The 27,689-nt window shown below is 59.5% G+C and overlaps 3 protein-coding genes across 4 annotated transcripts; 1 reads left to right on the top strand and 2 right to left on the bottom strand.

Moving 5' to 3' along the window:
• Positions 1-1,743: 1,743 nt before the first annotated feature.
• LOC134556820 (uncharacterized) lies at positions 1,744-6,883 on the bottom strand. The gene has a single exon (XM_063409168.1). The coding sequence runs from the start codon at positions 6,422-6,424 to the stop codon at positions 5,459-5,461; it is 966 nt and encodes a 321-aa protein (XP_063265238.1). The 5' UTR covers positions 6,425-6,883; the 3' UTR covers positions 1,744-5,458.
• A 1,448-nt stretch (positions 6,884-8,331) lies between these two features.
• Positions 8,332-23,098, bottom strand: NDOR1 (NADPH dependent diflavin oxidoreductase 1). 2 transcript variants are annotated; one of them, XM_063409166.1, is made up of 15 exons: positions 22,967-23,098; positions 21,244-21,378; positions 20,597-20,674; positions 20,210-20,307; positions 19,425-19,523; positions 18,766-18,867; positions 18,075-18,281; positions 17,659-17,780; positions 16,506-16,726; positions 16,046-16,153; positions 15,255-15,369; positions 14,289-14,435; positions 13,691-13,809; positions 11,257-11,351; positions 8,332-8,537 (listed from the first exon to the last, which is right to left on the bottom strand). In XM_063409166.1, exons 1-15 carry the CDS (start codon positions 22,967-22,969, stop codon positions 8,393-8,395), a joined length of 1,794 nt encoding a protein of 597 aa, XP_063265236.1. In that variant the 5' UTR covers positions 22,970-23,098; the 3' UTR covers positions 8,332-8,392. The 2 variants fall into 2 exon arrangements, with proteins under 2 accessions (XP_063265236.1, XP_063265237.1); XM_063409167.1 differs by lacking the exon at positions 13,691-13,809.
• Positions 23,099-23,246: 148 nt separating this feature from the next.
• On the top strand, positions 23,247-23,924 carry TMEM203 (transmembrane protein 203). The gene has a single exon (XM_063409169.1). It carries the CDS (start codon positions 23,267-23,269, stop codon positions 23,675-23,677), a length of 411 nt encoding a protein of 136 aa, XP_063265239.1. The 5' UTR covers positions 23,247-23,266; the 3' UTR covers positions 23,678-23,924.
• The last annotated feature ends 3,765 nt before the right edge of the window (positions 23,925-27,689 follow it).

Raw genomic sequence — 27,689 nt, 5'->3', positions numbered from 1 at the left:
GCCATAATTTTGGGTGCTCCCATGGGGCTGAGCACCACAACCTGGCATGGCCATGGCACCAGGGGCACGTGCTGCCCAGTCCCAGGGTGTTGGGGTTGGGTGAGCCTGAGGGGTCCCAGAACCCTGCATCCTGGAGGAAACAGCAGCCCCTGGCACTGGCCAAAGCCCAGCATCCATCCAGGGAGAGGGGCCAGTCCATGCCCCGTCATGTCCCAAGGGAACGGACGATGCCGCTGGCGCAGCCCCAGGACCGTTCTCCCCCGGTGGAGAACGGCGCTGGTACCGTCTCTGTGTTGCTCTGCCAATGCCTCCCGCTGCTGGTTGTGACCATGATCATGTTTTATACCCGGCCTTGTTCTGACCCCCATCAGTCTCCCCAATAAAGATTATATTGGAACGAAGACCGAGCTGGAGTCCGGGGGCGTGTCTCTGTGGGCAGGAGTGAGGTGACACACCGGGATGTGCCCTGGCCCTGCTCCATCTGTGGGGCAGGCTGGGGGCAATACCCAGGTTACGGCTTTCCCCTGGGCTGGCACCTCCTCCTCCAATGTGGCCTTCAGCTCTAATGGAGCTGTGTGCCCTCCCTGCCCAGTCCCTGCACATGGCCAGGCACCTTGGGGGACCCTGCCCAGTTTGGCAAGGGGTCCCCAGCCACACTAGGAGCCCTCAAACACCCACTGGATGTCCTTTCTCGCCCAGGTGATGTGAGATACTGCGGGGAAGATGTGCCATTTGGTGGCACCTGCTGTTGAAGGGAGCTGTGCAGGGAAATAAGCAGTACTGGGCTCCCCTTGCCCTGCTCTGGCAAGGCAGCTGCACCCACGGGCCCCCCTCTGCACCATCCCCACACTGTGCAGGAATTGCCCTGGGGCTGTTGTGCACCTGGCAGCACATGGTACCCCCTGCCTGGGATGGGAGCTCCACAGCTGGGAGAGCCAGGAATCTGCAGCAGAAGCAGCTGGGATGATGATCCAGGACAACACACCACCCCAGAGCAAGCTGCACACTGGCTGGTGGGCACAGGCTGGTGTGGGCACAGCCAGGGCCAGCCCCCAAATTTTCCTTCTCCAGGAGCAGGAATGGTCTCTGCCTTCTGCTCTGGAACAAGGTGGAGCATCTGCTTCCAAAGCAGCAGCACATCCAGGAGGTGCAAGGGTGGCTGCAGACCCCTTTTCCTTGTGTGCGGGTTCCAATCCCAGGGGGGTTTCTATGCCTGGAAAACAGAACCACCTCCCAGTCTATAGGTGCTGAATTACAGCACCAATAATGCTGCTGGTGCCTCCCCCATCCCTGAGGATGCTGCAGCTCTGTCGTGTCTCCCTGTCCTTACCAACATTCCCATCCTGCACCCACATTCCACCATCCTTCATGCAGTCTTGGCACACTGAGAGGGTCTCCTGGTGGTCGTGCAACTCCACGCTGAGCCAAATGATGTGGTTTCTTGGGGGAGTTGGGCAGCCCCACATCCAGGATATGCATCTCCATGACCCAAAAGACTCATGCCAAATCCAGGATAAAGAACTCTGATACCCCAAAAACTCATATTAAATCCATGCTGAGCATCTCTGTCCCCAAAAATTACTAATACTGTGGGCCAGCAAGACCAGATGTGGCAGCAATTTTGCCCTCAGTAGGAATTTACCCTTTTTATTACAGAATGACAAAGGATACAAAGTGTTCTCCCCTACCCTCGTGGCACCTCTGGGCCACAGAGTAAATTTAAAACTGCTAATTTGATTTTGAGTTGCAATTAAGGAAGAAATAGGGCCTTTCAGGAGCCAGTACTGGGTGAGAGCCCATTTCTCCTGCCCTATTAACCTCGAATAAGCACTTGCTGGAAGAGGGGCCAGGTTTGCTGCAGAGGACAGGGACATGGGGTGGTGCCAGCCCTTGTGTCACAGATGCAGGTGAACTAAAAGCCTTTCATATCCCCTAAAATGCTCCCATGGCCATTCTGAGCTTTGTGCCTCCACGCTAAGTTTTTAAAGACCTCCAAGTCCTACGAGCTGCTTCAGCATAGCCTGGACATTGCTGCAGGAGCAGTTTTGGCCACATGAGAGCAGAGACGCTCCCAGATGTTCCCAGGTGAGCTGGTTGTAAAATCTCCTCATTGTAACATCTGTCCCAGGCTGGCATGAAGCTCTGGGCTCTCCCAGCGTCCAGTTTGGCTTATGATCGGAGGAGGGAGGTGGGGAGTTAAATTGCTCCTGGGCATGACCCTTTTCCCAAATGTCCTCATTTCAGACGGGAAGTGCCAGGATCGGGCTGGTTTGGGCCCAGCCTTTGGCATGGGTTCAGGGTACGGTGTTTGCCAGTCATTCTCCCCAGAAGCATTTGGACAACGCTCTCAGGCACAGGCTGGGATTGTTGGGCTGTCTGTGCATGGACAGGAGTTGGACTGGATGATCCTGATGGGCCCAGTGCATTCTGTGGTTCTGTGAACAGCAGCTCCTGCGGCCCGGCTGCTTGGTGCCCGCGGCTCAGGGCTGGGGCTGCTCTTCTGCTGCAGGGGCGGTGGCAGCGCTGGGCAGTGCCCAGGCCAGTCCCCGTGTGAGGGCCCCACCAGCCCCATCCAGAGATTGCACAATAGGACCAGTTCCCCACGGATGCGAGCGGGGAGGATGTGGCCGCGGCGCAGTCGAGGCTGCGCTGGGCGATGCGGTAGCGCCGTGCCCAGCTGCAGGGAGGCGGCTGAGCACCAGGACTGTGCCCTCCTCGGGGACACGCGGCCTCAAAGCACCGGGGCGGTCACAGCCCCAAAGGGCCGTTCCAGCGGACAGGAAGCTGCTTGCGAAGTGCCGGCACCTGCTTGCACAACTGCGCGGGCCTGCGGTGACAGGGTAATGGGTAATGGGTAATGGGTAATGGGTAATGGGTGGGTAATGGGTGGTGGCACGGGGCCGAGAGGCTGGGACAGGTCCCCGGGGCAGAGCTGGCCCTGCCGCTGGGACTGCTGAGCTTGGGTGCTTCCTTGGGGTCAAATCCAGGAGAGGGGTGGCTGTCCTGCTCACTGCCCAGCCCCGTGTCCCTCCCCGTGCTGGCCCCGTGGCTGCTGGCCCGGTGGCTGCTGGCCCTCTGGTCACGCTCCGGACGTGCAGGGTGGGGACACGGCCCCGGAGTGGAGACGGGAAGGTGCTGCTGGTTGTGCTGCAGCTGGGATGGGGAAGCCTCTGGCCAGAGCAGGACCCAGGTGGGACACGCCAGGCTGCACTGGGAGAGGCCAGGAGAGAACGGGCAGGTCCGTGCCCGGATGGGGACAGCCAAATCACTGGTCTGGGGACACCCATCACCTGGTGCCAGCAGGGGGATGCAAGGACACATTTGGGATGGTGCAATAGGGTGTCAGGGGAGAGGGGATGGGGCTGCAAGTGGGGAGGTTGGGTGGGTCTGGGGGGCTGTGCTGTGCCCACAGCAAGAGCCCTACCTCAGCCCTGGGTCAGCCCTGTCAGCCCCCAGCCCTGCTCACCTTTATCTCAGGGTGCTAAATATAACCCAGTCCTGGGAGTGGACATTTCAGCCAGGCTCCACATCACCCACAGGGTCCATCCCACACCACAGCCCACAGGGACCCCCTTCTGGGGGGGTGGAGGTGCCCTTCAGCTTTCAGCACCCAGAGGTGCCAACAGCTGGCTCAGGGAGCACAGGGGTGCTCGGGGTGTCCTGTGGGGGCAACTCTGGCCTGGTTCACCCCAACACCCCCACACAATGTACAGCAGGGACACAAGGCTCCCACATGGTGACAGGGCCCCCTGGGTGTCTGAGCTCCCCCTCCCCACAGGCTCCATGGAGCCAAAAACACCCCAGCCAGGGCTGAACTGGCACTTCTCCTGATGGAGCTGCTCCACTTGGTATAAATAAATATTCCTTGGTGCCACCAGGGCTAGGAGGGACCCATCTGCTTCTGCCTCCTGACCTGACCTGTTTTGGGGTGCCCTGCTCCTACCCTATGCCTCAGCACTTTGCCAGAGCAGCCCATGGCTGTGCTGATGCTGAGTGGTACCAGTGTCCTTGCAAAGCCAACAGCCCCAGTCCCTGCCCTCCTGGGCACAAGGACATGGGTTTTCTCTGGGGCTGTGTCGGCACAGCAGTGCTTGCTGGCTTTGCACCCCCCCCCCCCAGCTTCTGGGCAGGAGGAAGGGGAAAGGGGTCAGGAGGCTGGCACCCTGTAGTCTGTCCCCCACAGCCCTGGGGAGGTGCCCACGTGGTGTTTCCGGGGGAGAAGGGCAAAGCTGGGACATGGAGATGGTTGTACAAGCCCAGCACAGCCAGGCAAGAGGACAGGGCACAGCAGTGTCACCAGCCCCTCAGCAGGGCTGAGCTGAGTGGGACAGACGGATGACAGCACAGGGAGGCAGGAATCGGCCTGGGGTCAGCACAGAGCCTTGGCAGGACACCCAGAGGAGGCCAGCAGCGACAAACAGACTGCTGCACATTCCAGGCTGTGGAGGTGGGTGTCAGCACCCACAAAATGGAATCCTGGGAGAATCTCGAGGATCTGACAACTCCCTGCCACCCACCACCAGCCCAAAGGTGGCTGAAAGCCTGGGAGGATCCCCATCCCTGTCCCATTGGGGTACAGGTTTCCCCAAGGAGTGTGGAGGAACAAAGGTGCAGAGTAGCCACACTGTGACATCACCTGGCTGGTGTGTGGCCCCCACACGAGGCCAGCAGTCAAATGCAGAGCCCAGATCCTGCTCACCCCTGGGACACTCCTACTCCATGGCAGGCCCCATGTGGGCACAGCCCTGGTGCCACTCACAACAGGCTCCTCCACCCAGGTATAGCAGGGACAGAGCAGTGTTTGCTCACTTATCTCCCTTAAGGGCATGGTCTGAGCACAGGCTGGCACGGCTCAGCAAGGGCTGGGAGGTGTCTTGGTGGAGCATACACCCTTTGTAGGGTGGCTGGGGACCACTGGCTGTGCCCACCCTCTCCTTGTGTCACTTGCTGGCCCAAGGGGACATGCTCAGCCCAGGCCCTGAAGTCAGCTGGACATGGCTGAGGTACAAACACAGGTTGTATTTTCAGTCTATGCTGGGGGATCCCAGCCTGTCTGTCCCGGGTGCAGCTGGCACAGCTCATGGCAAAGCCCACGGCACAGCCAATTGCACTGCCCACGGCACAGCCCTGCTCTGCCCGCAGAGCCTCTCTGGTCCCGGGCCCCCAGGCCAGGGATGTGCCCCAGGGCAGGAAGGGCTCCCGCTCCATCCCCCCTCGGCTGTGGCAGTCATGTGTCACCTGGAGCCCGGGGCAGGTGATGCTCAGCTCCAGGGTCACCTCCCTCTGCTGACTGCTCCTGCTCCTCCGATGCCTCACCTGCTCTGGGCTCACTGGCAGTGCCAGGTGTCCCAGGCACCAGGGTCACAGGCTTGTCCCAAGCTGGAAATACAGCCGTGGGCAGAGTTGGAGCTGGGCTCCTCTCCCCACACACGCTCAGCCTGAGGACACAAAGCCAGCGTTATTTGTCGAGGATGAGGAAGAGCATCACCATGAGGACGATGGGGAGGAAGATGAGGAGCAGGCTGAGCATCTCTGCCGCCAGCAGCAGCGCCAACACCAGGAGGTAGCAGCAGCGGCAGCGCCGCTCCAGCCGGGCCAGGGCGCGGATCAGGCAGGGCGGGTACCGCACGCAGGGCAGGCACCCGAACATGCGGCTGGTGTGGAAGCGCACCTGGAAACGATGCTCAAGGGCGCCAGCCAGGCCTGGCCGCCGGGGCGGCAAGGCAGGGGGCTGGGAGGTGGCCAGGGCACCGGGGGAGCCGGGCTGGGCATGCAGCAGGAGCAGCTCCTCTTGCAGCTTGCAGATCTCCCACTCCAGCATGGGCGTCTTCTGGCGGCAGATGGGGCAGCGCACGCGGCCGAGCTCGGCGCCGGTGGCCGTGTCCATGATGGCCCGCAGGCAGGCGCAGCACAGCCCGTGGCTGCAGTTCAGCACAGCCGGCTTGTGCCGCTGCTCGTCGTAGGGCTCCGTGCAGATGGGGCACTCATCCTCGCTTCCCGCCGGCACGGGGCACGGCTCTGCTGCTGCCGCCTCCCCATCGCACGATGCCTCCTCCGCCTCGCCGAACAGACTCAGCACGGAGATGGAGACTCTTCCGGAGCCGAGCGATGGGCTCTCCCCGCGGGGCAGGACGGGCCCGGTGGTGTCGGCAGCGGGAGGGGCCTGCCCCGCAGGCAGGGAGGCACCGAGGGCAGGCGGCTCCTCATGCCCGGGCAGGAGCGGCTCCCTGGCATCCTCCGCCGGTGGCAGCTCCCAGCATCTCCAGGCAGCAGCAGACGCCTCTCCACAGTGTCGGGGCAGCTCCCCAGGGTCCCCTGACCCCACAGTCTCTCTCTCGTACTGCTGCCTGGCACAGCCTTCCCCATCAGCCGCCTGCACCAGCAGCAGGGCAGGTTCTGCCTTCTTGCCTGCCGCTGGCTCCATCAGGGTGGCCAGAGCAGCCACCCCGCTCGCCCCGCGCCCACCGGGGCCCTTCGGGGCTGGGTGCGGGACGTGGGTGCTGCTCCAGGGCAGGAGGCCCCTTCAGCAAGGCTGCCTGAAGGGTTTGAAGGCAGCAGTGTCCACACAGAGTCCCAACGTCCCACCGGTGCGGTTCAGGGCGTCCTCCCAGAGCAGGGGGTCAGGAGCCTGGGACACTGGGTGCAGCCCCATCACCGTCACTGAGAGGCCACCCAAGAGAGGCAGCACCGTAAGCATCCAACAGCCTTTTCCTCCTCCTCCTCCTCCTCCTCCTCCTCTTCCTCCTCCCCAGCACCAAAGCAGTACTGACCCGCCACGGTCCAGAGGAGAGGGCACTGAGCTGGGTGCTGCCGGGTGCTGCCCGCTGTGCCAGAAGGGTGCAGGCGTGGCGGGCAGCTGTGCAGGCAGCTGCCTCCTGCCGTGGGCCAGGCAGGGCTTGGGCCGAGCCTGCCTGTAACCAGTCTGGTTTGTCAGCTTCTGGAAGCGGCTCAAATGCAGGGAGCCTGGGGCAGGCGGCCATGCCCGCACCAATCAGCTCCCGCCGGAGCTGGGGAGGAGCTGGGCCCACGGCCGCCTCTTCTCCTTGCCCAGCACAAGTGGAGTCACCTCTGTGGCCAGTGCTGCCCACACCACTGTCCCTGGGACACGGCAGCATGGTCCTGTGCTCCAGCAGTACAGCCTCCCAACATGGCCCTGTGCTCCTTCTGTGCAGTCCCCCAGCTCAGACCCCCGTGCAGCCCCCAGCATGAACCCTGCACTACCCCAGGAGTTCCCAGAACAGGCCCTGTGCTGCCTCCATCCAATTCCCTGTCCCCTGGGCTGGGGCCTGTGCTGGGCCACCTCTCCTTGCCATGTCTCACACAGCAGGGCCTGGAAGTTTCCTTCCAGATTTCCCACTTGGACAGAATCCCAGATGAGGGGATGGTGGCACCAGGGTGACGACTGCCATGCAGCAGCTCTGCACTGCCCCCGTGTCCCTGGCACATGGGGACACAGCCCAGCCAGGGTGTGCAAGTGCAAGAGCTGCTCAGAGCAAAGCAGTGGGGTGGGGTGTCCCCAAACCACCCTGTTCCCCCTCACTGTGGTGCCACAGCTCGAGCAATGCCCTGGGCACTGCCTGCCCCTGCAGGATCCCATGACTCGGCCGTGGGAGGGTGGCTGGGTCACAGGCATGGTGTGACACCACTGTCCTTTCCTGTCCGAGCCTGCTCCCAGGGAATGTCCCTGCTGATTCATGTCCTGGGTCCTAATTGCTATTTACACAGTGGCACCCAGTTCGCTGAACTGGGGGAGGAAGGGGGTGGCACTGGTCCCACTGGGGCATGGGCAGGGCCAGGAGGGTGCACAGCCTCGAGGCTGCAGGTCCCAGGATGGGGTGGAGGAGAGATGCAGCTGAGCAGGCACTCAGGGAAGGGGATAAGTCAGCAGGAACTCAGAGCTCAGACCCCAGCACGCTCAGGATGATGAACTGGCAGCAGAGACAGAGGCATCGAGGCTTCCTCCTGTGCCTGTCCCTGCAGGCCTTGGCCACCAGAGACAGGGGGAACAGGTCTGTCCAGGCAGCCTCCTCCTGCAGCAAGCACTGCTGAGTAATGTCGGGGTGGAGAGACTCTCATGCAACACTTCCCTTCCCCTGGTCCTGCCACAAACAGGGGCTACTGCCACTGCCACGGCTCCAGCAATGCCCTTGGGTGCCACCCACTCCACACAGGGACCCCTGGGGCTGGGGCACGAGGGGGTAGATCAGTCCCATGCTGAAGCCAACCAGCAGCACCCCCAAGAGACCTCTGGCCCTGCTCTGGTGGGGTGTGGGCACACTCACCCCCATTCTGACTGGGGTAATCCCAGTCCAAGAAGGATGACAGAGGCAGATCCCTTTGCTGGCTCCTTTATTCAGGCAGTCTGTGGGGAGGGGGAATCAGGGAGCCAGGCTCACGACCAGGTTTCAGACTGGAAGCGCTGGGACCGTTCCAGGGCTGTTAAATGCTCCTCTGCTTCCGAGGGGGACAGGCCACCCTCCAGCTGCAACACCGACTGCAGGGCCTCAGCCACCGCTGCTGGCATCTCCTTGGCATTCCTGGGGAGAGAGCAGGACACAGCAGAGGGTGAGCAGGAACACAGGGGGGCAGAGCAGCAGCCCCAGTACTCTGGGATCAGGAGTCAGCACGCCCTGTGGCCAAGCCCACCACAGGGCAGTGGGAACCTGCCTCGTCCTGCCACAGGCTGCCTGGCACAGGGTAAATGACAGGCTTGAGAGGCAGCTCCTACCACTCCCTCAAGAGCAGGGCCTTTGGCATGGACATGTGAAAGCAAAAACACGGCCATGGGCCCCAGATCCCAGGGAAGGAGCCTCACAGGTCAGGAGCCCAAACACCAGCCCCACACAGCTCCATTTGCCAGCATCCTCATTAGAGAGACATGGGCAACATGCATGGGTTAGAATTTATTAGCAGGAGGGCAGGAACCTGTCGTTTCATCTCTGGAATCACTCAATGTCAGACATGTCTGATCCTCAGCTGGGCAGGAGCAGCTGCTCCCATCCTGCTGCTGCCCGCTCTCAAGAAATCCAGAATGATTGGTTTGATGGTGACATTTGGAAGCAATGCCAGTTCAAACCTCAAAATCAGAGAAATGCTGGAGAAAACGTCAAGCCCCTGTGTAGAGAATACCCAAATAGAACTCAGTGCTTTCAAGCACAATTATTTCTTAGGGGAAATCAGAAATTCAGACATTTTTTTTCCTGGAGAGAGTTTCATTTGATGAACTGCCTGTGCGACAAAAAAAATCTAATAAAAAATTTCCCAGCCTGCTCCAATTGGCACGAGCAGCTGGCAACGTCCTTGCTGTTTCCCAAGAACAAGGCAGAATTCTGACTTGCATTTGAAGCTGATTAACATCCCAAAATACCCAGAAAGGAGGTCTTCTTTTTTTGGAAGAGTCGAATTGTTTCTGAGTCAGGCACTGATATGCAAGTACAAGATAATGGAGCTGGGCTTTGTGATGGAAAACATGTCAAATAACATTAAAAAAAAAAAAAAAAAAAAAAAAAAGAAGACATTTTCAACCTTTTTGCCCTTGAGTGAGACAAGTAAGGACAATCACAGAGCAGATGCAGCCCTGGCTCCCCAGGGCCCACCTGGCTCGGGGAGGCAAACAAAAGTGTCCCATGGCCCAGGGCTGTTGCTCACGGTCACACAGCTCAGAACTCACTTCCTTAGCTTTCTCCCAGTCTGGCTGAAACTGTGAATTTGGGGGGAAAACAGGATCCCCCACCTGCACTTTCCTGCCTGGCACCAGCTCAGTCTGTGGGCCAGGGAGGGGCATGGTGATCCTGGGAGCCTTTCTACAGGGTTTGGGCGGTTCAAGAAAGGATAACAGTGTCCTCTGTAACCAGCAGTGTCACTTGTACAGGGAGGATGAGGCTCTTGGATCCCACCTGCCTGATGGGGGCTCAGGAACACCCCACACCAGGGACAAAGACCCAACAAGAGGAGTCTCAGAGCAACCCTGATGTCCAAAACATCCTCATGGCCACACAAAATCTGCCATGGGGACAGCTGTGCAAGTCCTGCTCTTTCCAAGGCACTGATCCTCCTTGGGGATCTACATCAGCACCAAAAAGTAGGAAAGAGAATGGAGGGAGAGAATAAAGCCATGACCCAACAGCTCAGTAGTCCCAGCATCTGGTCTGTGGGTGGAGGCACAACCCCAAGCCCTAAGTGCTCCAAACGCCAGACCCAAGGGCAGGAATGCCCAGTTTGGGCTCAGGCTCCAGGAAGCCCCATGCTGCAGCAGTGAAGGATGGAGTGGGTGACCTGGCCTCCACTGCCCGGGAAGTAAACACGGATCTCCTTCTCCCAGGAATGCAGCGAGGCCAGTCTCGCCCTGCGAGGCGCCAGGGGAGTTCCTGCTCTCGTGAGTGCAGGCAGGAAAGAACCTCTGCAGGAAAGAACCTCTGCAGGAAAGAACCTCCTGCAATCGCTGCTCGTGTCGACAGCCAGGCCCAGGCCTGCACTCCCCGGGTCACAGGGTGCATGACAAACGCCATGGGCGGGCTCTGCCCAGCTCGAGGAGCCAGGGCATTTCCCAAGCCTTGCCCTGGACAGCGGGGAGCAGCCTCTCACTGCAGTGCAGCAGTTCAAGGGCTCTGCCCAGGGCACAGGCACAGAGCCCAGAGCAGAGCTGCCAACGCTCTGACCCCAGAGGCCAGACCCCACCTTCTGGCCAGCATCTCCAGGTGTGCAACCAGCCCCAGACAAGCATCTGGAGAGGCACTGTGCTGTCCAAGGAGACTGGCTGTGCTGCAATAGGGCTCGTCCCTGCCCCGGGAGGCAGCTTTGGAGCAAAGAGCCAAAGAGAATGTGCCAAGGCTCCTAAAGCTGCTCCTAAGCCCCAATAGCACTGGGGATCCTGCCCATACAAGTGGCCACAGGTGCCACACAAGCCTTTTCTCCAGTTTCATCGAGCACTGCTGGAGGAGAGGGCTGTGCAGGGGCCAGGCCTCTCCTGTGTGTGGATGTGCTGTGGGTCAGAGACTGGGCAGGGGGAGGGTTGGGCAGGTGGCACTGGCTGGAGAAGCTTTACCAGTTCCAGCTGTGCCCCTTGTAATGGGAGCATGGGGTAGGTGACAAACATCCCTCTCAACCTAGGGCTCCTGGAGCGGGACATACAGAGAGGAGGAATGAGCTGCCCCTCGGTAACAGGGGGCTGAGCCAAGGAAATGCCTCCAGGTGGGTAAAGGAGCAGAAATGTGCAGCCCTGCTCCCCCAAGCCCTGCACAGAGACTTCTCACTCACCCAGCCAGGTAGACATGAGCATTCCCACTGCTCAGCAGCTCCCACACCAGTCTCCCATTCTCCTGGATGCGGTGCTGGACATAAACCTTCTCCTCCTGCAGGGAAACAAGGCACTGAGCTCACCAGCTCTGGAGCAGCCCCAGCTCCTGCTCTCAGGACTGTTTTCAGGGGCTGTTTGCAAGAGCTCAGGGCAGCACAGCCCCCTGGAACTGAAGGCACTGGGAGAACCAGTTGGATCAATAACCAGTGTGGGGAAGAGGAACCCCACACTCGATGTCTGCACTGGGATGGGCTGGTGGCAGATGGGTGCAGCAGCAGGAGCTTCAGTGGGGAACACTGGGCCCCAAGCATTCCCTCAAATCCTTTGGGTATTGATTGGTCAGGGCCATGACCTGGGGAGGCTCTGTGAGGGTTTCCCTCCTGTCCTCTTCTCTCTACCCAGCAGGGCAGAGAAGACTCTGTGGCCCCTCTGTGCCAAGTCTGCTACAGGATAGAGACCCTTCCCTGCATCACTGACTGCTGGAGACCTGAAACAGCTTGGAAGGGCAAGAAATCTTGGAGGGATAGCCTCAGTCCCAGTCCTTGCCCCTCCACTGTGCTCAGGGACTGGATGAGGACTGGCTTTGGACACAGTACAGCCCAGTCAAGGAGAGTTCCCAAAGGGTTAATCCACAAGCCTTCAAGCATCCAAGCAACTGCCTACAGCCCTGGCTCCTGCCCAAGAGAACACCACTGCCAACGTGCCTGAACTCACTGCTGGCCCAGAGGGCTCCCGTGACAAAGGTGACACTGTGATGAAGGCCAGGCCCTGTGCTGGGCATCCCCCCACGCCCCATTCTGCACAGAGGTGAGCTGAGAGCCGTGGGCACAGCCTCCTCCCCATGCTCCCCTCTCCAAAGGCAGGACAGCTCTCGCTGTGGCTCAGGTCCTGCAGGCTGGAGAAGTATGTGGGAACAGCCTGAGCAGCTCCAGCCCAGACTGTCACAGGAGCTGGTCACTGTGGGTCCCACGGCTGCACTGGCTGATGGCCCTGGCCAGCTCCGACCCGGCAGCGCCCCACGGCAGCAACACAGCCGCCCTCAGCTTCAGTCACAGTAACAGTGCTGCCAGAGGCCGTGCCAGCCAGCCAGGGCTCCAAGGGGATCACCTAAGGACCTAGAAACCAGAGCACCCCAGTGACAAACTGGGGGCCCAGTCCACAAACGTGGATGTCTCAGGGCATCCACATTTGCCCATGACCCATCTGCACTGTGGGTGGATGTGCTGAACAGGGAGTCACTGCAAAGGGCCTTCAGAGAAAAGAGCAAAACCTTGCTCACTTATGGAGCATCCCAGCCCTCACCTGGGTCTTTGACAACAAACTTTTTGATGAGTTAAAGGCTGTGAAGCCTTTAACTGAAGCCAAAGGCAATGTGGCACATCCCACCTGGCTGTGCTCTCACTCTGCCTTGGGGGCAGAGGACACTGCTGACAAACTGATTTAGCCTGTGAAGCAGGAGAGAGGGCACACTCCAGTGGAAGTCCTGTCCCTCTACAGTCAGCAAGAACAGAAGGTGGCCCTTGATGCTCTCCAGATTCAGCAAGCAGCAGGTGACCCTTCACTGGTCCTTCAACAATTCTCTGCCATGCTGCTCCTGTTCATCACAGACTTGGAAAGCCTTCACAGAAGCACCCAGCTCCTGCCTTACAAGTGAGGGGATAAAAAAGGCTGAATTCATGTCAATACATGCACACAGCCAGGAGAATGGGCTGGGGCTGGTGCAGCTGAGCTACTGAGAGATCCCCATTCCTTTTTTATCATATCTCTCTGTTCCAAAGCCAGGCTGAGCTTCCAGTGCCATCAACGGACAGAGGAATGCAGTGAATCAGATCCCCAGCTCAGGGAGCCTCTCTGCAGCTCCAAGGGGGGATGAGGGCTGCCCACCAGAGACACTGCTGGGAAAGCACGAAGCAAAGTGAGGGGCTGAGCTGTGGGCGTGATCATACCCATGGGGAACTTTGCTCTGTAGATCTGGGATTCAGAGAGAGCTGGCACAGAGGCCAAGCTCCTCAGCTTCAGCCAGGGCTCAGAGGGACACCGTGAGGAGGGTGGTACTTAACCAAGAAGTTATTGCTTGGTGACCCTTCGAGAGGCTTGGGAGCCTTTTATCACTCACGTGGTCCAGCCAAACAAAGCTGATTAATGCCTTATCTGCTCTGCTGCTCTCCAGCCTTGTCCCAGAAACCTTTCCAGCTCAACTTAGCCAGACAAGTCCCTGCAGGGCAGGAGGGGATCTCAGCCAGCACTGAGGTGTGTGGGGGAGTGCGGTGCCCACTGTGACACCAGATCCCTCACAGGTCATACCAACACATACAGGGGACAAACACACTGGCAGAGTCCCATGAATGGTGCCTGAGATGCTTTTGTACCCACCCTCCTCCTCTGAGCACTGACCTGATCCCTGGAGAAGGCTGTAAAGAGTGTCAGGAGGCCCTTTGTCACCAGCTCTTCCCACTCTGTCTGGCAGTAGAAGTCTTTGGATTTGTGTCGGCACCCAAAGAAGAGGCAGTTCCCTGCAGGAGCAGAGCGCAGGGCTGTGCTGGGAGCACCAGTGCTGGGCACTGCTGGTGCCTCCTGGCTGACAGCCCTGGCCTGCAGAGCCATGAGCCGTGTGAGCGTGAAGTCAAGTGAGCTGTGGCACCCACAGGCCCTTGTCTGCTGAAAAAGGCAGAGGGCAGGAAGTGTCCCCCAGGGCTGCCTGTTCCCTGAGACAAGGGAATGAGGACGGGGCAAGCTGCAGCAGCAGCTGAGTTCAGTAACCTGTGTTCACTTTCAGAGAGCCAACAAAGAGCCTCTGCAGAGTCTGACCCAAACCAAAGAGCTGCCCTGCAGCTCTGGGCCTCACCTCCCCAGAGCTCAGCCTGCTTCTGCTAAACACAGCAAAGCCTGACCTGGTGGAACCCTCACAAACCCCCAGTCCATCCTTCCATCTGGTGACACAGACCTGTCTGTGCAAGGGGCACCCCAAGTGCCTCCCAGGGGCACACCTCACCTCTGCATCCCAGTGCCACCCGCTCCTGTATCGCTGCTCGGAAAGGTGCCACCCCTGTGCCAGGGCCTATCATGATCACAGGGGTGGCAGGGTCAGCTGGGAACTTCATTCCTCCTTTCTTCACCCAAAGAGGCACCCGGACATCGCCTGTGAAACAGAGAGAGACTGACAAGCATCACCTCACTGCCCTGTGCCTGCCTGCAGAGGGTGAGTGGGCACCCAGCTCTTTCAGGGTGCTCCAAAGACACAAACAGACCCAGCTCATCACCCCCTGGCACCATGGGCACAGTGTGTGTGAAAAACACTTTAGCTGTCTCAGCACTGCCTCTGCAAGAACCTGAGTGTAGCCCAGAGCAAGGCAAGAGCCCCCCAGCACAGGCTGTGGGACAACCCTCTCCTCGTACAGCCTGTGCCAGGGAAGACAGCAGTGGAGGCAAGCAGAGCTCCCAGCCTTGCTGGATGTAAGGGAGGCCCCGAGGCTTCCAGAGCTCCAGGAGCATTTGGACAAGGCTCTCAGGAATGCACAGGGTGGGACTGTTGGGGTGTCTGTGCAGGGGCAGGGGTTGGACTTGATGATCCTTATGGGCCCCTTCCAACTCAGCTTTTTCTGTGATTCTGTGAAAGGGACCAGCTGTGGCTATGGGACTGGAGGTGCCCAGCACTCAGAGTGCTACGGGCTCCAGGACACCAGGAGCAGCCCACAGTGGGATAGCAGGGTCAAGCAGCTGGGAGAAACCCGGGAGTTCAGGGTAAGCTGGAGAGGCACTGTGTGCTCTGATGAGGAGGGGCAGTGAGGAGGGACAGCAGGACCATCCTGTCAAGCCACTGTGCTCCCCATGGAGCTGGTGCTCCAGCCAGGCAGCTCCTGCACATGGCCAGCACTCACACAGCTCCATCACGGGCCTAAGGGATGAGCACTGGTTGATGTGGAAAGCATTCAGAATTCTCACAGAGTCAAGCGCTTACCCTGCTCTGGGTTGAGAGAAGCCAGCCAGGTGGAGCAGAGCCCACGGCGGGGTTTGCTGAGCCGTGTCTTGTAGCACACCACAGCCACGAGGATCTGCATCCGCTCAGGACGGGCCTGTGTCACACACATAGCCATGGGCACACACCCAGCACAGCTCCTCAGGGAGAGCCCAGCACCTCCTCCAGGGACAAAGCCTGTGCCCAGCTCCCACCAGGCTGCATGCAACACCCATCCCAGTCTGGCACAGCCACTTACAATGGAGCCCACCCTTGCTCAAATCCTTTCCAATGGGGAAGGGAGTTTTCCTGGAGAACCACTGCTACAGGAATGCTCTGCAAAGCTGGCAACAGTGATGGTGACTGTCCAACCCAAGAGGCTCCCGTGGAGGACAGATCCAGCCGTGCATGGGCTGAGCCTGCAGGCAGCCGGGCCGGTCCCACTGCCACCTCCCAGCAGGAGCAGGGAGCGGCACTCCCCCTTGCCCAGCTCCCGGGACACTCAGGTGCCACCACATCCCACTGCACCCAGGGACAGCGATACCAGACCTCTGAGGTGTGCTGGGACAGTCCTGGCACTTGCAGGGCTGCAGGAGAGCAAGTCTCCTAACCTGAAGGCTGGCCTAGGCCTGAAGTTTGCATCCAGCACATCAGGCTGCTGCAGGCTCAGGGCAGAGCAGGGATTTGGGTGGGCTGTGGAGGCTCCAGGGAACATCTGCACCAACAGTCAGCCCAGGCCCTGCCAGACCGCCTGTTCAGAGTCTGAAATGAGGCCAGAAGGGCTGAGCTCTTACCAGCATGGAGGAGGCGATGGAGAAGGCGCGGGGTCTGATGCGAGGGATGAGGTCCAGCAAGTAATCAGCTGGGATGGCACACGTGGTGTGAGGGAAATCCCACAAGGCCTGCAAAGCCAAGAGGGTGAGGCCTGGTGACCCCAGAAGGCAGCATTCCTGCCCCCAGGGTGCCAGATGCTGTCCCACCCAGCTGTGCCATGCTGCCCTCGGCCAAAGGCACCACACGGGGCACCTCTGAGCACCAACCACCCTGTTGCACTGCCCTCTGCTCCCCAGAGCCCACCCAAGAACCCACAAGGATCTAGAGCTGGTCTTAACTGCTGGTGGAAATCCATGGACACTTCAGAAAGTGGGTGAAGACTAAATTCCTCAGCCAAGGAATTACAGCTGATGGTGTCCTAGGTGCTTCCAGCCCCAGAACAGCCCTCAGTGGGCAGGTCTGCCCTGCTCCCAGGCTCACCTCCAGCGTGGTCCTGCGGGGCCGGTTGCAGTAGCTGTACAGCTCCTCCTGGCCCTGTGCTGAGCTGAACTCCTGCAGCTTCTCCCGCTCCAGCTCATTCGTGGAGAAGTAGGCCAGGAGCTCAAAGAAGGAGCGCCGTGGCACACAAGAGATGTCCAGGTAGTGTGTGACCAGGTACTGGATGGTGCAGGGCTGTGGCAGGAGGGGAGGGAGGGATGTGCCTGCCAGGCAAGGCAATGGGGACAGCTCAGGGCCAGCACCTGCCTACCTGCTGTCCCCAGAGCAGGGCAGCCCTATGGCCTGCAGCACCACATGCTGCACCCACGTGCTACTGGAGCCAACTCCATCCATGCCTGCTCCCACCATGGGCCTCCACTCCCTTCTGCTCTCCCCAGTTTGCTTTTCAAGCCCACAAGTTTGAAACAGAGGAATTCAGCAGTGTTCAACTGTCCCTTATTTTGGCAGGTGCCAAAAGGGATAATGCCTTATTCACATGGCTCCTGCCCTGCCTGCACACAATGCAGTGGAAATAACCAGCAGTGTCACGTGTCAGGCCTGTCTGTGTCTCCCATGTCTCTCCCAAGGCCGTGAGGAGCAGCCTGAATTTCTCTTGGGTTTGTGTGCCAGGCAAAAATTCCAGAATTCCAGCATGGACAGGGAAGCTGGAGGCAGAATGGGTGCTCAGGGGCCAGGAGAAAAACTCTTCCTGTTCCATGCAGGCACCAAGAGCTCTGGGGGGCCTTCAAGGGAGTCCCCTGGTTGCTTGTGCTGGTTTGTGGCTGCAGGAGCCCCTCAGGAAGTCCCTGGAGCACAGGCAGAGTGGGGAGACCTGCACACCCCATGCAAGGAAGCACAGGATTCCCAGTTTGGACCTGGGGCTGAGGAGGCTGCAGGATCCTCCCCACTCTGTGCTGGGGCTGCCAAGGCACAAGGCCCAGGTGGAGCCTGGCACTGCTGGAATCCTCCAGTAACACTGGCTCTGCACAGGATCCACACACACAGCACTGGAGGGAAGGACAGGCAGGTGTCCTGTATCCATCCAACACGCCCAACCAGGTCTACAGCAAAGGAAGAGCAGAACTCCAGGCTGGACCAGAGCTCAGGGGATGTCCTATCTCAGCAGAAAGGAGAAGGAGCAGCAAGCTGAACCTACCAGGCTCCGTGGGCTCCAGCACAAAGCGTCTGTGTGGCTCCAGGCGCAGGAGCTGGCAGAACTGCTGCACATCTTCGGGGCAGTTCTGGGGCTGGATCATCACCACGTCCCCTGCACTGAACCTGGGGATGCAGGGCGAGCTGCCGAGCACAGCCAGGGGCAGAGCCATAGGCACAGCACAGGCCAGCACCCACACCAGGGGAGGCAAATTCCCAATGCCACCAACTGCTCTGATGGGCAAAGGGAGCAGGTCCATGGGCAAGAGCCCCACACCATGGAGGGGGACTCGCAGCAGGAACCATGACCGCCAGACTGCAGCCCCAGGTAGCAGTGAGGAAGGGCAGCAGAAGAGGAGGGCAGGCTCCAGAACACCTGGTCCCACACAACGAGCTTGGGGGAGTCAGAAAAATGCTCACGTGATCCCTGAGCCTGCAATGTCAAACTCGATGAGCCGGACATCCTGGAAATGGGATGGTGCCGTGACCCTCTGGTTGGACACCACGCGGGCAGCGAAGGGATGGAGCTCGCAGGGAGCAGCCCGGGGGGCTGTTGGCTGCAGCAGGTCACTCTCGGGCTGTGGGGAGTCCTCAGGCAGGTAGCGCAGGGTGTATTTGGGGGGCAGGCTGCGGGGAGGAGAGCAATGCAGAGGGGTTACCTCCACGCCACAGCTCCTCTGCTACTGCAAGAGGAGAGGCAGGGAGAGGCCTGGAGTGTCCCACTGTATCCACCAGCCATTATCCCTGTCCCCTGGAGCTGGCCTGTGTAAGGGAATGCAATGGAGAGTGCCAGGAGGAGACCCCAAAGACTCCAGAGCAGGCAGGGGGAGGCTGGCTGGGCACACACGCTCTGCCAGGGCCAAAGGCACATCAGGACAGCAAGATGGGCAGAACCCGGCTGGGGCAGCTGTCACACCCCCAGGGGACAAGGGAACACCCATCCAGAGAGAGATGGGCCACCTGTGGCCAAAGCACACTAGGGACACCAGAAGCTGTGTGGGGAATATTCCTGCTCCGAGCAGAGCATGTCTCCACTCTGGAGAACAGCCAAGGAAGCAGAGCCTTTCACCCCAGCCAGCCCCAGCAGTCCCTGCTCACCATCTGCACTCACCACACGTTGGGACTGATGATCTCAAGGCCAGGAGGGAGAGGATACAAGGCAAGGATCTTGTCCCATAAAGCCACAAGCCAGGGATCAACCACTGCATCTGGCCTGCAAGTGGGAAATTCAGGCTGCAGCAACATTATCCCTTCAAGGTCAAGCCCCACTACCCCTGCATGAGCGCAACAACCATCCCCACAGTCACCTGAGGCCAGTCCCTTCTAACTTCAAGCCTGGGAAGAAACATATCTCAGCCAATCTAAGCACTCACTTGCTCTCCAGAGCCCAACCACTGACACCTAAACAGGATTTCCAGCCCCTGAGCAGCACCTGTGGGGTCACTGAGTCCCTGAGCTATCCACAGCCTTTGCCCCATGCCAGGTGAGCACAGCTGAGGCTGCCACAACGCCTGCAGGTACAGGGCTGTGTGACACAGCCATGCCCTGCTCTGAACAGGGCTAGGGCTGAGCCAGGGGTCATGGCCACGTTCTGAGGGTCATGGGACACCCTGGAGAAGCAGGTGGCCCAGGTCTTGGCACAGGAAAGTTATGAGCAGAGATCAGCACGTTCCCAGAGAGCTGTGGGAGCAGCACACAGCCCTGCCATCAGCCCCAGGACATAGCTGCAGGGCACCCCAGGGCCCCCCTGCCACCCCTCTGGGCTCTTACCCCAGGTCATGCTGGTCATCTCCCAAGGCCACTGGCAGCAGTGGGTTGCCCCCGAGCTGGAGCAGCCGTTTGTGCAGTTTCTTTGCAACGAAATTAAACCTGAGCAGAGAATAACACAGGGCAGGGCTGGTCCAGCAGCACAGCAGGCACTGCCATAGCACCAGCACACACTGCCAGGGCCACCAGAGCAGCACACAGGCAGAGCCAACACTGTGACCTGGCCCTTGCCCTGCCCAGCCTGTGCCAGTTCACAGAACCAGCTGGGTGCCACTTGCTGGCCCTCACAGCCTGTGCCTAGACCCGAGATGGGACAAGGGGAGGTCCAGCTTCCCTTCAGCTTGTGCCCTAGGCCACAGAACATTTCCTTCCCTCCAGCCCCTCACTGCCCTACAGAGCTCAGACACACCCATCCCTCCCACTAGAGCTCTTTGAGGCACACAGGAACAATCTTCTGGGAGAGACCAACAGGGCTGGCTGCCACCTTGATGTCTCCTGCTGCCTTGGCCCATAGCTGTGATGACTGACTGACACATGATGTCTGACCCACTGTAGCAAAGCATCCTTGGTGAGGTTGGGAAGAAAAAAAAGGGCAGAAGCCTAATTCCTGGGGCTTAGGAGGGACAGGGCAAGGATTTTTAAGGCTGGTGGGAATTACATTTTGTCTGAGCTGCTGCTCCAGAATCAGATTCTGTCTCCCTTTACCCCCTTCATTCTCCAGCCACTCTGCTCTCTGCTGCAGACAGAGCTGTGAGGAGCAGCTGCCCAGGAGCTGCAGAGCTGCTTACTTGGGGTAGGAGGAGTCCCCGAGGCCCAGCACGGCGTAGTCCAGCTGGCACAGAGAGCCGGCAGGGAGGTTCTTCCGGAACAGGAACCGCCAGAACATCTGTGAGGGACACAGCCTGCTGCTGCCATGGCACCTCCCTGGCTGCTTGTCCCTGCATTCCTGTTCACCCACCTACTGGGGCCTCCTGAATCCCAGCAGACTGGGGAGCATGGCTTTCTGCAGAAGTGCCCCCTGCAAACACCTCAGCAGCCCCCTGCTCATGTTCCCTGGGATGTGACTGGTGCTGCTGCAAAGCCCTCCCAGCAAAAATAACCCCTGCTCGAGCTGCTTCAGGAGAGAAAGCTCTGCAGCAGGAACACAAAAGCAACAGGGCAGGAGCACGTCCTACCTTCATGTTGTCAGGTGGGTCTCCCTGGCCAGTGGTTGCACACACAAACACCACCAAAGGCTCATGGATGAGGTTGGCCTGTGGGTACAGACACGGCAGAGTCAGGTCAGCGTCCTTCAAACTGCTCTGGGGCCAGGCTGGGAGAGCTGGGGGTGCTCAGCCTGGGGAAGAGAAGGCTCCAGGGAGACCTCAGAGCCCCCTCCAGTGCCTCAAGGAGCTCCAGGAGAGCTGGAGAGGGTGTTGGGATAAGGGAATGGAGCAACAGGACAAAGGGCAATGTCCATAAGCTGAAGGAGGGTAGGTTTAGCTCAGATATTAGGAAGAAATTCTTCCCTGTGACGTTGCCCAGAGAAGTTTTGGGCGCCCCAACCTTGGAAGTGTTCATGGCCAGGTTGGACAGGGCTTGGAGCAACCAGCACTGAGCCTGTTTGAGCTCAACAGTGTTTGGACAATACTCTCAGGGACAGGGTGGGATTGTGGAGGTGTCCTGGGCAGGGCCAGGAGTTGATTTGATGATCCTCATGAGTCGCTTCCCACTGAGCTTGTTCTATGATTCCACGGTCCCACGGGAGGTGTCCCTGCCCCTGGGGCTGGTGGGGATGGAGCAGGAGCAGCAGAGCCCGGAGCAGCCCCCATGTCCCCCTCACCACGTCACAGCTGTCCAAGGCCTCCACTCGGCACTGCAGGTGCCGGCGCTTGGCCTCCCTGCCAATCCTCTCCGCCGTGTCCTGAGCTGTCCCGGTCTGGCTGCCAAAAAGCACAAGGAGTCTCCGTTCTGCCATCTGCAAAAGACAACAGCAGGGAAGCCACGGGAGGGAAGGGACAGGAGGGGAGGCAGGGCTGAGGCTGCCCCGGGCCGAACAGCAGTGATCCCCCCGGGGGCTGACACAGCACCCAGCCAGCACAGGGAGGGTGAAGCGCTGGGATCCAGCAGTGGGATTCAAGGCTCCCAGGCTCTCTTCCCACCCCTGTACAGCACTGAGGAACCGATCCCGAGTCCCAGCCAACAGCATAAGCAGGGACACTACTGTGCTCCTTGTCCCCATGGCCAGGACAGACTAAAATCCACACCCTGCCCCACTGAACTGCCTTCACTAGCACAGGTTGAGCACAGCCCCGGGATCAGCTGCTCCCCAATTCTGGGTGCGTGGGAACTCTAGCTGCTGAGAATTTTGGACACTGTGCTGACAGGCACAGAAGTTCAGGGAAGCACTGCATTTGACCTGAGATCTTGAAACAGGCTTTCAAAAATGAGTGATAGTACTGGGATCATGGGGATGTAGTTTGGATGGTATTGTGTGATGTCACAGGGTGAAAAACTTAGATTTGGGATTTTAGTGTATGGTTACATATGGGAGCCAAGATGGAGAACTTTGGGTGTGGATTAGTTGTCTTTTTTGCACCTTCTTCTTCCTTCTTCATAAATCTGGGTGGTTTTCTGCTATTGGGACAAAGAGGTCTGCATTACAGGTTTCAGGTGATCACATTTGGGATAGAAACATAAATAATATAGATATCAACTGTTTATTGGATAATTGGGACTTAAATTGCCTTGAACAGACACTACTTTAACTCACTTTCCCCACTTGTAAGAGAGAACTCACATCTCGTGAGTTTGTAATAAATAAAGATTAAAAATTTCAGACTGAGACTTCAAAACCAACATCTCCTGAGTTTTATTTGCCCTGATCTTGGAGCAGAAAAAAGCCAAAGATTCCAACATGGGTGTAACGTTCCTGTGTGCCCTGGGATTCCTCCATCACCTGAGGGGGCGGGGGCAGAGCCTGGAGGCTCAGGGACAGACAAAGGTGTGATCACACACAGAGCTCCCAGCCAGGCTCTGACACAGCAAGGGCCCAGCCTGGAGGGAATCCAGCCTTGGGAGCTGTCGGAGCTGCAAACAGCTGCCATCACCATGTGCCCATAGAATAATAATAAATTAAATCATCAGAATAAAAAATAAAATCGCAGAATCACAGACTGGTGTGGGTTAGAATGGACCTTAAAGCTCATCCCATTCCACCCCAGCCATGGCAGGGACACCTCCCACTGTCCCGGGTTGCTCCAGCCCCGTCCAGCCTGGCCTTGGGCACTGCCAGGGATCCAGGGGCAGCCACAGCTGCTCTGGGCACCCTGTGCCAGGGCCCGCCCACTCTCCCAGGGAACAATTCCTGCCCAATCCCCCATCCAGCCCTGCCCTCTGGCAGTGGAAGCCATTCCCTGTGTCCTGTCCCTCCCTTGTTCCCAGTCCCTCTGCAGCTCTCCTGGAGCCCCGCTGGGTCCTGGCAGGGGCTCCCCGGGGATTCTCCTCTGCGGCTGAGCACCCCCAGCCCCGGGCCCGGCCCGGATCGAGCGCCCCCCAGGACTCACCATGGTCCGGACCCATCCCGCCACTGGCGTCACCACTGCGCGACAGCTCCCGCTGACGTCATCACCCAGGCTGAAGCGCCGGGACTTTCCCGGGCACCGTCCCCCTCCTCTGATGACGTCATCCAATCGGCGCCTCTCGCCGTGACGCCATCGCCCCGCGCGGCCGGGCCGGGCCGGGCCGGGCCTGGTGCCGGTGCCGGGTCAGGACCTGGGGCTGCTCTCGGTGCTGGGGCCGCAGCGGCGCCGGTGCCGGGCTGGGGACTTGCGCCGGTGCCGGTGCCGGTGCCGTAGCCCCGGACGATGCTGTTCTCCCTGCGCGAGCTCGTGCAGTGGCTCGGCTTCGCCACCTTCGAGATCTTCCTGCACGGGCTGGCCCTGCTCGTCTTCTCCGTGCTGCTCGTGCTCAAGGTGGACGGCGCGGCCGCCGCGCTCTCTTGGTGGATCGTGTTCGTGCCCTTCTTCGCCGCCGACGGGCTCAGCACCTACTTCACCACCATCGTGTCCGTGAGGCTGTTCCAGGACGGCGAGAAGCGCCTGGCGGTGCTGCGGCTCTTCTGGATCCTCACCATCCTCAGCCTCAAGTTCGTGTTTGAGATGCTGCTGTGCCAGAAGCTGGTGGAGCACACGCGGGAGCTCTGGTACGGGCTCATCATGTCGCCCGTCTTCATCCTGCTCCAGCTGCTGATGATCCGGGCCTGCCGCGTGAACTGAGCCCCGGCCCGGGGAGACGCGCCCGGGAGCGCTGCTGGGCGGCTCCCGTCGCTGTCCCCGTGCGGAGGGCAGGGGACAGGCTGGGACAGGGGCAGTGCCCCGGTTCGCGGCCGTGTTGCAGAGCATCACCTTTCTCCAAAAGCTGCACATCCCTGTTTGTGCTCCCTCAGCTCCTGCGTTGTCTTGTCCTGCAAGCGTGGCTGGGCATGACAGTTATTTTATTTTAGAATAAAAATGCGTTGAAGGATTTGGTATATTTATAAAATTGTTTTTGCCTAGAAAGCAGTTGTACCCAAAACTGCTCCTGGAGGGTGGGCAGTTGCTGTGGAGCTCCTGGTACAGCCCAGACTGCTGCCCTGCCCAGCAGCTGGCTCAGGGATTTCCATCTGTCCTCACCTCCCTGAGCACTTCATACCTTCAGTGGCCTGACAGGGTTTTGAAAGGTCATGTTGAGGTCACTGATGTATTTTTGAACAGGAATATGATTTTTCTTCTTTGTGTTTCACTCTATTTCCTAAACATGGAAATGAGGCTGTGGGGAGGGCAGGAGCATGCATGGTTGGTGCTGGTTCTGAAGGGAGATCTCACTGAGCCCCAGCTTCGGGGTGCAGCCCTGCCCTCAGACCCCCCAGAGAACAGGAGGAATTCAGTATTCCCTGTGGAAGGGCAGACCAGTGTCAAGGGGATGCCCAGGGTGGGATTGTTGGGGTGTCTGTGCAGGGCCAGGGGTTGAACTGGACGATCCCTGTGGGTCCCTCCCAGCTCAGGAGATTCTGTGATCCTTGCACACCCTGAAGTGGCTCTGGGCTGCCTCACAGGTGCTCTCCAGCTCCTGTTTCACGTTGGGATGCCATCCCCCAGGCCTTGGTGTCACCTGCCCCAGGTGCTCAGGTTATTCCACTTGGAGGCTCTCACTGGCTCCCCTGCGCCAAGAACATGTCACCGGGAGGTGGCAGCTGCCTGCTCCTGTCACCTCCAGCCCACAGCAGTGTGAGCTCATCCCTCGGTGCCGTGGTTGTGCCACATGGCCCCGGTCACCTCGAGTGCACACAGAGGCATGTCAGCAGCACGCAGGGTCACTGCTGTGGGGCTGGGTGGGGGCCGTGGGGTGGCAGCTGTGTGGGGTCAGTGTCCAGCTCCACAGTGCTGCAGCGCTGTGGAGCTGGAGCGGCAGCAGGCGAGGGACAGGAGAGGAGCAGGACAGGCAGCAAAGCCTCTGAGTCAGGAGGGGACACTCACAGAGTGGCCCTGAGGACTAGTGGTGCCTTTGGACACTCCCACAGCCAATTAATAAACCAAGCAAGGGGCTCATCAGACCCAAGAAGATCAAACAGATGATCACATCCCTCAGCCTCGCCATGACGCTGCACAGGCACGGAGCCCTTTCCTGCTGCCCAGCCCTGGTGGGGCTCTCTGGACCGTGAGTCCCCAATTAACACCAGCCCTGTCACTGGGGTGTGGTGTCCAAGACAGGGGGACATCCCTCTGTGTGCCACATCCCCCGTGTGCCACATCCCCCGTGTGCCACCCGCCTCACCTGCAAGCGGCTTTGCCGGTGTTTTCTGCTGCCTTGGGGACGAACCAGTGGTCAGCGCATCCCAGCTCTGCTCCTCCGAGGTAAGGCAACTCCCCTGGGGTGCGTGGGGACACAGGGGTGACAACACTGAACAGTGGCACTGGCTGGGCTGCCCTGGTGGGGGTTCTGGGGTGGGGGAATGGTCTGGCAGCCAGGACCACCCTGTGCTCCTTCCCAGCGCTCATGCCTGGTGCAGAGGAGACGCCTGCTGTGCCCAGGGCCACCAAGTCCTGGAACTTGCCCCAAAGCATTTGCCCTGGCACCCAGCAGTGTGCAGTGCTGGCACACCAGCCTGTGGCCACACAGAATTCCTTCTGGGAGCACCTCCCATGGAGAAATCCTGCTGGGGCCTGCCCTCACTGACACAGCTTGAGGGGACCCTGACACCCATTCCCTGCCCGGCACTGAGGTCTCTGGCACGGGATGGGCACTCCTCAGGTCCCAGGCCAGCACTCTTTCCCACACTGGAGTACACCCTGGCAGAGATGAAAACCTCACCTCTGAGTTTGTTTTTGTGCTGTGGGGTGGGTTGGGTATTGCTGCCAGCAATCTGGATCTTTCCCAGACCCAGCAGCAGGGGAGTGCCCTGCTGGTCTGGCCATGTGGATACACTGGGAGAGAGGTGCAGCTTCCCAAGGCTGGTGCTGCAAGACCCCAGCCCAGAGCCCCTCTGTACCCCTGGGTTGGTGGGACGGAGCCTCTGCACAGCCCAGCCTAGGTGCCAAAGCAGCATCTGGGTGACAGAGGGGCAGTACCAGCCCCAGCTGCCACCCTCCTCCATGAGCCCCAGCTCCTGCAGGGATGGGAGCAGCCCTTGGAGAGCCAGCTGAAACTGGGGAGGGGGACACTGCAGGAGAGCAGGCAGTGCTGCCATGTCCATACACAGAGCACAGCCTGCCTGGCACAGCCCAGATGGGCTCCATGCACCAGGAGGACAGGGCTCCAGCATGGCCTCCAGAGGGGCAAGAGGGCTCCCAAAAGACATCTGGGAATGGGTGGCCCAAGGGACCTCCATCCCTCCCTGCAACTTGCCATGGGCAGCACCTGGGGACAAGGAAGCTTCAAATGGCCCAAACTCCACCAGTCCTTCTGGAATCGGAGTGGAAGGGAGGGCTGGAGCTGCAGCAAGACCCAGGGAACGTCTGGCAGAGGAACATGGGGCAGGAACAAGTGCAGCAGCTCACCTGAGGGGTGACCTCATGGAGCAGAAACTGAGTTCTGGGAAATGAGAGACTCCTTTTTTAACCCTGAGTCAGGGCACTTTCCTTTTGGAAGGCACCAGGAAGGTGTTGGCAATGGAGGTGATGTCATTTCACAAACACCAGCCACCCAGTGCCTGGCAGTGATGGCTGGGCTGGAGCCCCACTGGGTCTCCACACCAGCTGGCAACTCCCTTCTGGGTCCCAGAGTCATTGCAAGGGCCACAGACAAATAAATACATGTCAAAAGCAGATCAAATAGGGGTGTGTGTGTACTCTAGCCACACTTCCCCACTGCAGATTTGTCTATCAGAAGTCAGAATGAGACACTTGGTCGCTTTCTCAATTACAAGCAAATAGCACATTTCACTCTCACCAGAGCACAGCCCTGAAGCCAAACAGGGCTGGGGCTGATGTGCCCAAGCACATGAGGGGAGACACGTGAGAGCAGCTGCTCCTGGAGGCCAGGCACCCCACAGCCCTTCCAGGTCCTGGGATGCTCAGACACCACAGAACCCTGAGACCCCAAATTTCAGAAGAGACACCCCTGTGGGTGGGACTGTCTGAAGAAAATTGAGGGCTGGATGTAGCACAGAGCCAGAATGTTGCTGAGGAGGGCCAGGGACAATGAGGGCTCCCCTGCACAGCATTTCCTTCCCAGCATTGCCCTGTTTGACTCAGCTGAGATAAGGCAGCTGGAACTGTGTCGTTCCACAGATTCCTGTGATCCTTGGGATTCACACTGGGAGCCCAGCCAGGGCAGCATCACCTGGCAGAGCTGCAGAGCTTCACATGGGGTCAGCATGGGCAGGGAGGAACAGCCCCTCAACAAACCCTCTGGGACTATTTCTTTGCTACAAAAAGGGACAGGAAAAGTAAAGTGAAGAGTTGCTCGTCCTGTGTTTGGGTTTGGAGCTGGAGGTCTTGGTCAGCTCTGGGTGCACACAGCCACTGGCAGTGCCACATGTCCCCCAGGGACCAGGGCTGGTTGGTGCCTCTCTGTCCTAAGTGAGGATGAGACCCCCGTGCTCAGACACAGCCCTGTGCAGTCAGGGCAGCCCCGTCCAGAGGAGGGACACTGATCCACCCCTCCCACTGAACCCAGGTGAATCCAAAGGTTGTGTGTTGTGTGAAGGTGGGAATGCAGGGGTGGTGGCACCCTCTGGGCTTCAGGAGCCACCCCAAAGGAGACTGGATGGGAATGTTGAAATGCCATGAGCCCACAGAGACTGTACTG

The sequence above is a fragment of the Prinia subflava genome, chromosome 12, assembly GCF_021018805.1.
Source record: "Prinia subflava isolate CZ2003 ecotype Zambia chromosome 12, Cam_Psub_1.2, whole genome shotgun sequence".
NCBI lineage: Eukaryota > Metazoa > Chordata > Aves > Passeriformes > Cisticolidae > Prinia > Prinia subflava.
This window is presented reverse-complemented; position numbering and strand designations above follow the sequence as displayed.

Coding starts and splice junctions, on each gene's coding strand:
- LOC134556820 (XM_063409168.1), bottom strand. CDS start 6,424: ATGGAGCCAGCGGCAGGCAAGAAGGCAGAACCTGCCCTGCTGCTGGTG.
- NDOR1 (XM_063409166.1), bottom strand. Junction 20,308..20,596: donor ACCCACCTGACAACATGAAG/GTAGGACGTGCT, acceptor TGTCCCTCACAG/ATGTTCTGGCGGTTCCTGTT. Junction 18,282..18,765: donor ATCATCAGTCCCAACGTGTG/GTGAGTGCAGAT, acceptor TCCTCCCCGCAG/CCTGCCCCCCAAATACACCC.
- TMEM203 (XM_063409169.1), top strand. CDS start 23,267: ATGCTGTTCTCCCTGCGCGAGCTCGTGCAGTGGCTCGGCTTCGCCACC.